The sequence below is a fragment of the Sus scrofa genome, chromosome 9 (assembly GCF_000003025.6).
Source record: "Sus scrofa isolate TJ Tabasco breed Duroc chromosome 9, Sscrofa11.1, whole genome shotgun sequence".
Classification (NCBI taxonomy): Eukaryota; Metazoa; Chordata; class Mammalia; order Artiodactyla; family Suidae; genus Sus; species Sus scrofa.
In genome coordinates, this window is record NC_010451.4 from 52758946 (window position 1) to 52771586 (window position 12641).

General features: G+C 39.2%; 1 protein-coding gene across 1 annotated transcript in view; it reads left to right on the forward strand.

The window, feature by feature from the left end:
• The window catches only part of CHEK1 (checkpoint kinase 1), a 31655-nt gene continuing 19292 nt past the window's right edge, over nt 279-12641 (forward strand). Inside the window, exons 1-7 of the mRNA XM_005667481.3 lie at nt 279-401; nt 1160-1244; nt 3337-3560; nt 4902-4966; nt 5060-5129; nt 9788-9976; nt 10470-10574. Coding sequence (XP_005667538.1) covers nt 1180-1244; nt 3337-3560; nt 4902-4966; nt 5060-5129; nt 9788-9976; nt 10470-10574 — 718 coding nt within the window. The 5' untranslated portion in view covers nt 279-401; nt 1160-1179. The remainder of the gene's footprint in view (nt 402-1159; nt 1245-3336; nt 3561-4901; nt 4967-5059; nt 5130-9787; nt 9977-10469; nt 10575-12641) is intronic.

Genomic DNA, 12641 nt, shown 5'->3' on the forward strand with positions numbered 1-12641 from the left:
GGCAAGGGTTGGGGTGCCAGGAGGTCGGGGGCGGCGGGCAGCGAGCCCTGCGGTGCTTCAATCCCTTGGAACGCGAGGCCAGCCAGCCGAGGATACACGCCTGGTCCCACTTAGCGTTTGTGCCCAGAGGTCGTTCGCACTGATGAGGTCGGCAGTTCTTAAACCTCTTCAGCCAGGATCTCCTCCGATCTTAAGGTAATATTGGCTGGCGGGCCTGAGAACGCAGCGAAGAGCGGCGCGGACCCGAGGCGCGGCCAATCTGCAGAGCCCGAGAGCCCCAGAACGCGCGCTTCCTGCTTTACGGCAAGGGAGCGCGCATTTGCGACAATGTGACGCTAGCAAGTTTTGGCGGGAAAAGTCCTGCATTTGGATTCCTGTGGTGGCGGGCAAAGGACGGCCTGGTGAGGAGGGGCGGCCGGTAGAGTGGGAAAGGCCCCTGGAGCAGGAGTTCGGGGTCTATAAGACTTAGGAGGGGCACCGCGAGAGAACGTTCTCGGCGCCGAGCCCGGGGGATCAGAGAGACTCCCGCGGAGGGCGGTATCGGAGGGTGGAGGAGTGTGATGCCAGGAGGTCCTCGTTGTACAAGGACTGGAGAGACGACTCCTCTGCTGGCTGGGTGCCCCAGAGTTTTGGGCCCCGGCCGCACGCGAGCCACCCAGCCCTTCCTTCCGCCTCTTGGGGCAGTTTGGCCCCGCCCCGGGCTCCTCCTGGCCTTGGGGACGGGGTGTGGGTAGGAATTGGGAGTGAGCCGATGGGGAGGAGGGGCTGCGGTCGTGGCAGTTATTTCCTTCACTAGTCAGCATCCCTGACTCTGACCCAAGTTCTCACCTTTCACCCCTTTTCCTGGTCCCCCACGGTAAAGCACTGGTCCTCCCACTTCCCAATGCGGATAGCACATCTCCTCTGCCGCCTGGAATGCGGGGTTTCAGCCTTGGGTTTGTGTGGGAATGGGGATTGTGAGTTACCAACGAAATGCCAGAGTTCATAATACTTGCTTGTGCTTTAACGGCTTGGATAAAAATATGGATGAGATGTTAGGGGAAACCAGGAGCTGTGATTTATCTTGAAGAATCATGGCAAGAGGCGGAGCTCAGTGGCTTAAGAGATGATTGAAGTTTATCCTCATATGCCGTCTTTTCTGGGTTCCTGCCTTTTACAGCCGTGGGACTTAGTGGAGACATGGCAGTGCCCTTTGTGGAAGACTGGGACTTGGTGCAAACCCTGGGAGAAGGTGCCTATGGAGAGTGAGTTTGAGTCCTTAAACCCTGCCTTCACACTCGCTTTAGTTTCCTGTCGGTTGTTGTCTCCTTTGAGTACATGTTAGGTTTTTTGGAATATGTTTATTCTAACACAGTGGCACCTTAGAGAACAGATCTTTGCATTTGAAACCCAAAACTTTGGGGAACTGAAGCTACACAATCTTCTGTAAGGATTAATTATTTTTCTTCCTTATTTTTAAAAAGCATTTTTTGCCCAAAGAGCCAAAAGAGATTTCTGAAATCAGTTTCCTGCCACCATTCCTTCCTGGTGTTTAAGCTGGTGGTTAAATGAGCAAATGAACAGACTTGAGTCAGACTGCCTGGTTTCCAATCCTCACTTTGTCACATGCTCACCATTGTTTTGTGTTCTTAGGCAAGCTTTTTTTTTTTTTTTTTTTTTGTCTTTTTCCAGGGCTGCACCTGCAGTGTATGGAAGTTCCCAGGCTAGGGGTCTAATCGGAGCTGTAGCTGCCTGCCTACACCACAGCCACAGCAACACAGGATCCTTAACCCACTGAGCAAGGCCAGGGATTGAACTCGAAACGTCATGGTTCCTAGTCGGATTTGTTAACCACTGAGCCACAACGGGAACTCCTAGGCAAGCTTCTTAATGTCCTTGTTTGCCTCTGTTTCCTCAGCTATAATGTGGCAATAGTAGTACATATCCAGTAGGTATTTACAGCGATTACCGCAGATATATATAGAATGGGATTGATAAATGCTAGATAATATATTAAAATTAAATGAATAGAGCAAAAATGAAATCTTGCCATTAAGTTACAACATGAATGGACCTAAAGGGTATTATGCTAACTTTAAATAAGTCAGACAGAGAAAAACAAATATTGTATGATTTCACCTAATATATGGAACTTAAAAACAAAACAAATGAACAAACATAAAAGAGAAACAGTTTCGGAGAACAAACAGGTAGTTGCCAGAGGGGAAGGGGGGCTGGGAAAGAAATACGTGAGATACAAACTTCCAGTTGCAAAATAAATGTCTCCAGGATGAATTGCACAGTGTGGGCAATATAATCAATAACTATATAATACTTTTGTAAGCCTAATTAGACTTACCATGGAGATCATTTTGAAATGTATAGAAATACTGAATCACTATGTTGTAACAGGAACAAACATAGTGTAGATCAGTTATACTTTAAAAACAAACACACATAGAAAAATAGATCAGATTTGTGGTTACCAGAGTGGGGTGGGGGAGGGGAAATTGAAGACAGTCAAAAGGTACAAACTTCTAATTATAAATAGGTACTGGGGATGTAATGTACAACATGATGAATGTAATTGACAGGGTGTATGTTACATATGAAAGTTAAAAGGGTGAGATAGTAAGAGTTCTTAACACAAAGAGTTGTCTATTTCATGTTTGTTTGTTTTTTCTTTTTAAGGCTGTACCTGTGGCATATGGAAGTTCCCAGGCTAGGGGTGGAATCAGAGCTGCAGCTGCTGGCCTATATACCATGGCCACAGCAATACAAGATCTGAGTGGCATTTGTGACCTACTCAACAGCTTGTGGCTTGACCACATCCTTAACCCACTGAGCAAGACCAAGGATGGAACGCACTTCTCAGGGAAACTGCATCAGGTCCTTAACCTGCTAAGCCATGATGGGAACTCCCTTTTTTCTATTTCTTCCATTTTGTGTCTATATGAGTTGATGGATGTTCACTAAACTTATTGTGATAGTCATTTCATTGCTTTATGTCAACCATATCTCAGTAAAGCTAGAAGGAAAACAAATTAAATGAATAGAGCATGTGCATATGTGATGTGGCCTAGAACTGCTATTTTCTCATTAATCAAGCATTTATTAAATGCCTTTTGGATATACAACATAGTGACTTCTTTGGAGCACTAGTTGTCATACTTGACATTTCAGAAAGTAGTGGTATCTGTTGAGAACATGGCAGAAACCATTCCCGTGGTTTCTTCCAGGTGGAGGAAAGTAATAAATGTAACATAGTTTTTGGATGCATTATGTTTAATCTTTTGAAGTTTCAAAAGATAGAAATCAAATGACTGGAATATTGTAACTCTTCCTTTTTCTTTTTAGAGTTCAACTTGCTGTGAATAGAAGAACTGAGGAAGCAGTTGCAGTGAAGATTGTAGACATGAAGCGTGCCATAGACTGTCCAGAAAATATTAAAAAAGAGATCTGTATCAATAAAATGTTAAATCATGAGAATGTAGTGAAATTCTATGGGCACAGAAGAGAAGGCAATATCCAGTATTTATTTCTGGAGTACTGTAGTGGGGGAGAACTTTTTGATAGAATAGGTATGGAAAAGATTTAAGATAATTATTCTGCTAACCAGGTTTTTAAATTTGCTTTTTAATCTTGAGTCTGCTCTTTGTTTGTTGTCCATTCAGAATTGCTTGTGAAATAGTGAAATTGGAGTAAATTTTCTTGTTTTTGCAACACTGAATGCGTAGGTAGAGTCATCAGAGAAACTTTTTTCCCGTTATATAAGTGATTTTGATTGGGATTGCTGTTTTGTAGAGTTTAAAAATGATAAACTATGATCTCATGGTGAAGTAGCCTAAGTACAATATATTGTATGCCTATGCAGTTTTTTTCTTTGTAGACATTCTGGTCACAAGAAATCATTGCATACATTTATAATCTAAAATAATAGCATGTTGTTATATAAGTGAAATAATTGAGTTTTCTAGGATTGCTTTATATAAAGTAAATTCTGTATCTGTTACTTAAAAACTCTGTAGATTCAAAGTCTTTTTTTTAAAAAATTTTTTCATTGGGATGGAGCTTTTTATTTTATTTATTTATTTATTTTTAATTTTATTTTCCCACTGTACAGCAAGGGGATCAAGTTATCCTTACATGTATACATTACATTTTTTTTCCCCACCCTTTGTTCTGTTGGAACATGAGTATCTAGACATAGTTCTCACAAAGTCTTGATATTAACACTAAGAAGTACATAAAATATATTCTGTGGCTGTAAATATATTATGTAGCGTTATTAAGAGTTAAAGAGTGACTGAATCTCCAATATGTATTTCAGAAAAGAGCTGAGTATGAAAAAAGTCAAAAGTTCATGAGGGAGATCAATATAAAAAGATTATTGATAATAAAGCCTTTTTAAAAAAATAAAACTGTTTCCTAAAGAAACTAAACAGGCATTTGTGGCTTTTTGGTGTGAGAAATTTTATGAATTTTAAATGTGTTAAATATTTAGTGAAATCAGCCTGAATTTGCCTAGGCTTCCACTTTGACAATTACATTTCAAGAGTGGAAAAAATAATGGCATAGCATTTGGAAGAAATAAGGGGAAAATTTGAAGGATAACAAATGAATCATGGTTAGTATAAGGTAAGTAGGGACTTTCAAGGTATGGCTTGCATTCTTGATTTGGTGATAGTTTGCTATTTCTCTGTAATTTTCCTGTGATGTTAATTTATTTTTGCCACTTTACCAATGGGAAAATGTGAGTTATTAAGTATTATATGTGTCATTAAACTTCAGAATCTTTTCGTTATTAATGTTAGATTCTCTTTGCTAAAGTACAATCACAAATGTTTAGAATTAGGAGACTATGTGGTTGATGCCTGATTATACTTAGATGGTAAACTGACTTTCATAATTAATTCTTATAGAGCCAGACATAGGCATGCCTGAACAAGATGCTCAGAGGTTCTTCCATCAACTCATGGCAGGGGTGGTAGGTACAAGTTTTCTCTTTTCCTTTCACTTAAAATTCGTCTGTAAAGTACATTACCGAATTCTGGTGTGCTTCCCGCTCCTTCTCTCTTAGGTTTATCTGCATGGTATTGGAATAACTCACAGGGATATTAAGCCAGAAAATCTCCTATTGGATGAAAGGGGTAAGTTTAGCATTTTGTCATTTAATAGCAACCTGAATGGCTACCCAAATCATTTTATTTTATTTTATTTTAAATAATTTTAATACAACCATACAAAGGCAGGATCAGGGCTTTTCCACTACTGAAATTGCAGGACCAAAAAAAAAAAAAAAATCTGAGAAGTCTAAAGGATTTGGGAGACTCAGTATATTTAGACTCGACAAGTTCTTTATGATGTAATTGCGGATGTGATAGAGAAATCTGATACATGTTGCAGGGAGTTTAGTTATATTTTATGGATGTCATAAAAACTGAAAGGGATGGATAGTGAAAGTGTTAGCTTTTAGAATCAGGATCAAAAAAGGTGACAGGTGTTAGCTGCATGAGGCAGCGATTTGTTTTGTTTTTGTTTTTTAGGGTCATACCCATGGCATATCGAGGTTCCCTGGCTAGAGGTCAAATCAGAGCTGTAGCTGCTGGCCTACACCACAGCCACAGCAACATCGATCCTTAACACACTGAGTGAGGCCAGGGATCAAAGCTCTGTCCTCATGGATACTAGTCAGATTCGTTTTCTGCTAAGCCACAATGGGAACTTTTTTTTTTTTTTTTTTTTTTTTTAATGTATTAGAATAGTGCCTGGCAAATAGTTGGCTTTCAAAAATGTTTATTGAATGAATGAATTTAGCAGACGTGAGATGTGAGTCAGATGTAACCAGTTGTTTTCCAGTACAACCCAGTATTTGGATTGGAAAAAACCAACCAAATAAGTATATTTTAATGGCAAACTTCTGGCAGCAAAGAAGGTTTAAAAAAACTTATTAATCAGCAAACTTCATATTAGTCACCCAGTGTGATTTGGTGATTAGAAGAGTAAGGTTAGATAAGGTGAGAGTGAGGGAGACAGCATCCAGCACTTCTCTGGTATGGCCACAGCGGGAATAATGGGTATTGAGGACAGTTCTGTGAAGGCATGTAGACTACTGAAGTGTTTTTGTAGGGGAGTGACCAGAATGATGAACGAGCTGGAAGCTAAAATAAGGAATAATTGAGGAACTTAAGGAAAACTCGCTAATTGTTAAATACAGTTGTTCACAATATGTGAATGAAAACTATATGGAAGCAATTTGGAGTAGTGCAGTGATGACCCCCATTGATGGATCTGTCCAACAACTGAACAGGTTATTTTATAACATGAGACTCACCCTGGGTTATTCATTATCAGGGATATTATAAAGGGAATTTAAACATTGCTTGGCTAGTTGGACCAAAGTACTTTTAGCATCTTGTCCAACCCTAAGGTTTAGTGTTTTTGGCAGTATTGTGCCCCATCATAATGTATGTGTATGTTCTTAACAACCTTCTTCTGACCTCTTTTTGAACTCTATGATTTACCTTTATATAAGGAGATAAATTAAGCCAGCTTATATAATAAATGGAGTATCTGGAATGTGAAAACTTTATTCCCAAATTAAAAATACTGATTTTTTTCCTTTTTATAAGGATAAAAGCTAATCATGAAATAAGATCGTAAGTTTAAAGAAGAAAGTAAAAAAATCAACAGAAACCCATCAATCAGTTACAATCAGTCTTAAGATTTTGGTTAATAGGTTTTAGGTATCATTTTATTAACTCATCTACTAACCTAACTACTTAAGATTCTCCCTTGGTTATTTAGCCTTTCGCAAGTTGTTTCATAAGGTGCTTAGCATAGTTTTAGCTATTCAAAATTGCAAGTTGTTTCATAAGGTGCTTAGCACAGTTTTAGCTATTCAAAATTGCAAGTTGTTTTATAAGGTGCTTAGCACAGTTTTAGCTATTCAAAATTTTGGTGTATGGGGAAAAGGAACCATAGAATGGTCTGTTGATGAATTCTGAGAAACGAGAGCACAAGCTGGGAGACTTCCTTCTGGCTCTTCTTCACTTTTTAGTGCTGCACCCTTGGCATATGGAAGTTCCCAGGCTAGGGGTCTAATCAGAGCTGCCGCTGACCACAGCCACAGCAATGCAGGATCCGAGCTATGTTTGCAACCCACACCACAGCTCACAGCAACGCCAGATCCTTAACCCACTGATCGAGGCCAGGGACTGAACCTGAATCCTCATAATACTAGTTGGATTCATTTGTACTGCACAGCAATGGGAACTCCCCTCCTTCTGTTTCTATTTTTCATTTTAGGTCCAATACTTTTTGAATACTAATAGCTTCGATGGTATTATAATCAATTTTTCCTATTCCTCACCTACAAATTGAGTCCTTTTCTGATTAAATGCAGATTTCAAGCCACATAAAAACTTCTAAAAAGGAAGGACTGCAGTTAGGAAAGGTAATAATATTTAGGGAAGGATTTATAGGAGATTTCAAAGGAAATAAAATGGTCTTAAACTAGGTATTAGGTGAGTGGATTTTCATTACGTTGATATTTCATATCTTGTATATTATATAAATAATCTTCTGTTTCTGCTTAATGATAATCTTATAAAAAGGAAAACAACACCAATATAGTGTAAGTCTTCCTGTGTATTCCTTCACAGATGTGCGTACCTTTTTTTTTTCTTAGAAGTAATCACAATCCTTAAGTTAAATTTATTATATGCAGTTAGAGCTAAGTATTATGTAGTAGAATTGGTGAAACAATAGAATCTAAGGAATGCTATGGTCATCCATTAGTATTTTCAGTGATTACTATCAGTTAACTTGGAACTCTAAGTCTCAGTGGTTTGCTAAGACTGTGTCTTATATACCTATTAAAAGGATTATGACAGTAGGTACCTCCCAAGACATCCCAGTAATTATTATCGACAGCTTACTTCTTATATTGGGTGGCTGTAATTGATTTTTAAAGAATCAGTCCCCTAATTGAGGACATTTAAGTTGTTTCTAGCCTTGAAAAAAATAGAGCAGTGATGCCTATTCCGTAAATTTGTGCACAGGCCAATACAATAATTGAGTTATATTATTATGAATATTTATTATGGCACTTGCCTTTCTTTTCATTTATACCCAATTCCATGTCAGTAGAGTAGATAGACTTTGTTTCTTGTATTTTTTCTTTTGGCTGTGCCCTTGGCTTATGGAAGTTCCCAGGCCAGGGATCAAACCTGTGCCACAGCAGCAATCCCAGCCACTACAATGATACCTGATCCTTAATTTGCTGTGCCACAGTGGGAACTCCTAATTATTTCTTTATTGATGGACATTTAAGATATTTACAAATAATACTGTTATAGATATCCTTATTTGTGAATTTTTGGATGTATTTTTGTGGATATGGTCCTACAAGTGGAAATTGCTAGTTCAGAGAGTGTGAGTATTTCAAATTTTGGCATCTTTTGCCAGATGGCTTTCTTTTTTTTTTTTTTTTTGTCTTTTTGCTATTTCTCGGGCCTCTCCTGCGGCATATGGAGGTTCCCAGGCTAGGGGTCCAATCGGAGCTACAGCTGCCGGCCTATGCCACAGCCACAGCAATTCGGGATCCGAGCCGCGTCTGCAACCTACACCACAGCTCACGGCAACGCCGGATTGTTAACCCACTGAGCAAGGGCAGGGACCGAACTCGCAACCTCATGGTTCCTAGTCGGATTCGTTAACCACTGCGCCATGACGGGAACTCCTGCCAGATGGCTTTCTAAAAAAGTTGTACCAGTGGACACTTAATAATAGGGGTTCTCCCCAACTCTGAAGACTAGGTTAGATTCCCTTTCTGTAAGATCTTGTAATGTCCTACATTTTCATAACCTTCACAGCAGTTGTTATAGTTAGTCTTTTTCAGTAATTTATCTACCTGCAATGGCTAGTGCAGTGTCGCTCAGTTGTGGTAGATATTTACTAAGTATAGTTATAAGGAAGCTTTGCCTGCAGTTTGTGTGTGTTGAAAATGAGAAGTTAGAATGGAAATGTGTTCTTCTGGGTTTTTTTTGGTCTTTTTGCCATTTCTTGGGCCGCTCTCTTGGCACAGGGAGGTTCCCAGGCTAGGGGTTGAATTGGAGCTGTAGCCACCAGCCTACGCCAAAGCCACAGCAACTCCGGATCGCAGCTGCGTCTGCGACCTACACCACAGCTCACGGCAACGCTGGATCCTTAACCCACTGAGCAAGGCCAGGGATTGAACCCACAACCTCATGGTTCCTAGTCGGATTCGTTAACCACTGTGCCACGACAGGAACTTCCTGGTTTGTTTTTTATACAGAGTTCCTCCTCCTTTTCTAAACTTAGTCACTTCGACAAGAAATTCTGGTGATATGTGGATCTTTAGTTTTGGAGTGTCTTTGTACATTTTCTTCTGACCAGCTGGGTTTGTTCGCTGCTGAGAAAGTTGTGCCTAATATATTATTGATGTCTCCCTCTTGCCCTCTGCCACAGCCTGATGAGGGCATGGTCCTGCTTTTAGCCCAGGCCTGGAGTGTTCTTTTCTAGAAAGCCCTTTTGACTCCATTATCTTTCTTTAACCTGGTCCATGATATTTGTGTGTTCATGAAAGCCATGAAGTCTTTTCCTAGTTTTATCTATATGACAACGTCTTTTATTTCTTTTTAAAAATTTCTTTTTGGTCATTTTAAGGTAGAGAATCTACAAATCTTAAGTAATACCAGTGGTTTTCCAATAAAACTCAATTTCTTTTAGTATATCTATTTACAAAATATTTTTATCCAGTGCCATCTTTTTTCCTTTGGTTTAGATAACCTCAAAATCTCTGACTTCGGCTTGGCAACCGTTTTTCGGCACAATAATCGTGAGCGTTTATTGAACAAGATGTGTGGTACTTTACCATATGTTGCTCCAGAGCTTCTGAAGAGAAAAGAATTTCATGCAGAACCAGTTGATGTTTGGTCCTGTGGAATAGTACTTACTGCAATGTTGGCTGGAGGTAAGAGCTATTTAATTATGATAAATGATTATTATAAGAGCTACTTAATTATGATAAATAATTATCATATGATAAATTATGATAATTTCCTATGGAAACCCAGATTTGTTGTACCAAAATAAATGAAATAAATCAAGGGAATAGTATTTATGTGATAGTATTTTAATATTAACTTATTTATAACCAAGTTGGAACTTTCAATCCCAGAGGTTTTTAAAGATGAAGTGTGTATATAGCTATTAAATGACATATAACAGTAGCTCTCTCTTTGAAAATTCATGTGAGTAATTTTGGATAGAGTAAGGCAGGACATGGACTATCTATCTTAGAAATGCCTTTGAAATTTCTTTGAGTTGACATTCTTATTTTGGAAACCATATTTAATTAATTTGGAGGAAACTTAATGGATTTGTGTCACTGATTATTTTCCCTTAAAACCTTTATTGTACAATGATGCAAACACTCAGAAAACTGGGACTTGTTTGTTTTTTAGAATTGCCGTGGGACCAGCCTAGTGATAGTTGTCAGGAATATTGTGATTGGAAAGAAAAAAAAACATACCTCAACCCTTGGAAAAAAATCGATTCTGCTCCTCTAGGTAACCGGGTTATCTTAATTTAAAGTATTGATTTCTTAGATAGTGAAGCCTAGCGCTGTTTGAATTTTCTTCTTACTTTTTTTTTCTTCTTAACTTTTAAATCATTATGTAAATAACCTGTGATCCTTATAGATAAATTAGGAAAATAATAAAAAATTTTATAAATCCAATCCTATAATTCCAGCACTCAGAAATAGCTTCTTATAGTAATTTTGATATGTACTTCTACACTTTGTAGTAAAATATATATATGTTTGCTATATATGTATATTATTTATAAGTATGTGTGTTTTTGCAAAAAATGAGATCCCATTATACATGCTGTTTTGTAACCTGTCTTTATTGTGTTAATGCTTTGTGAACATTTTTCCATGACTATAATTATAGGTCTACATCACTGTTTGTTTTTTTTGGGTTTTTTTTGTCTTTTTGTCTTTTGTCTTTTGTCTTTTGTTGTTGTTGTTGTTGTTGCTATTTCTTGGGCCGCTCCCGCGGCATATGGAGGTTCCCAGGCTAGGGGTCCAATCGGAGCTACAGCTGCCGGCCTATGCCACAGCCACAGCAACGCGGGATCCGAGCCGCGTCTGCAACCTACACCACAGCTCACGGCAACGCCGGATCGTTAACCCACTGAGCAAGGGCAGGGACCAAACCCGCAACCTCATGGTTCCTAGTCGGATTCGTTAACCGCTGCGCCATGACGGGAACTCCTACATCACTGTTTTTAAAGGCTGTGATGGTATTCTGCTATATGGACATGCCTTATAATACTTATCCAGTCCACCTTTTTAGAAATTCTGAATTTTTTCTAATTTCTCAGTGTTATAACGTTGAAAAAAAAAAAAAAAGAGATATGGTGATTGTCCATACAACTTAATCTTTGCACATAATTTTAAATTACTTAATTAAAATAAAATCCCAGAAGTGGAATCACAGAATCAAAAATACATGCAGTGTTTTTGTTATTGTTGTTGTTGTCTTTTTTTTTTTGTCTTTTTGCCTTTTCTAGGGCCACTCTCCGCGGCACATGGAGGTTCCCAGGCTCAGGGTCCAATCGGAGTTGTAGCTACCGACCTACACCGCAGCCACAGCAACACCAGATCCGAGCCGAGTCTGCGACCTACAACCACAGCTCATGGCAATGCTGGATCCTTAACCCACTGGGAAAGGCCAGGGATCGAACCCACAACCTCATGTTTCCTAGTCGGATTCATTAACCACTGCACCACCATGGGAACTCCATGTCTTTTGTCTTTGTTAGGGCTGCACCTGAGGCGTATGAAGTTCCCAGTCTAGGGGTCAAATCCGAGCTACAGCTGCTAGCCTACACCACAGCTATAGCAGTGCAGGATCCGACCCGCATCTGGGACCTACACCACAGCTCACTGCAATGCCAGATCCTTAGCCCACTGAGCAAGGCCAGAATGGAACCCTCATCCTCATGGATCCTTGTCGGTTCAGTAACCACTGAGCCATGACAGGAACTCCCGATATATGCAAGTTTTTTTTTTTTGGCTTTTGAGGGCCACATCTGCGGCATATGGAGGTTCCCAAGCTAGGGGTCCAATTGGAGTTGTAGCCGCTGGCCTACACCACAGCCATAGCAATGTGGGATCCAAGCCACGTCTTCAATCTATACCCCAGGTCAGGGCAACACTGGATCCTTAACCTACTGAGCAAGGCCAGGGATCGAACCCGAAACCTCATGGTTCCTAGTCAGATTTGTTGCTGCTGTACCACGACGGGAACTCCGCCATATATGCAGTTTTTAATTATTATGGTTTACTTTGCCAAATTATTTTCCAGAAAGTTTGTACCATTTCATCACAGCTTCATTAGTTTACATTTAACATTTTTTTTTTCCTAACCTGATTGGCCTGCCTCTAAGAAATATATTCACTGTTTTTATTTTTATTTTAAATTTAGTACCAGTGAAGGTGTGTATCCACTATGTATTTATTAGCTTTTTGTCTGTTTTTGTGGGTTTGTCTATTTTGCTTGTATTTAGTAAGAAGTTTTCTTATTTCTTTATATCAGGGTTTTTCCTAAAAAAATATCGATATCATG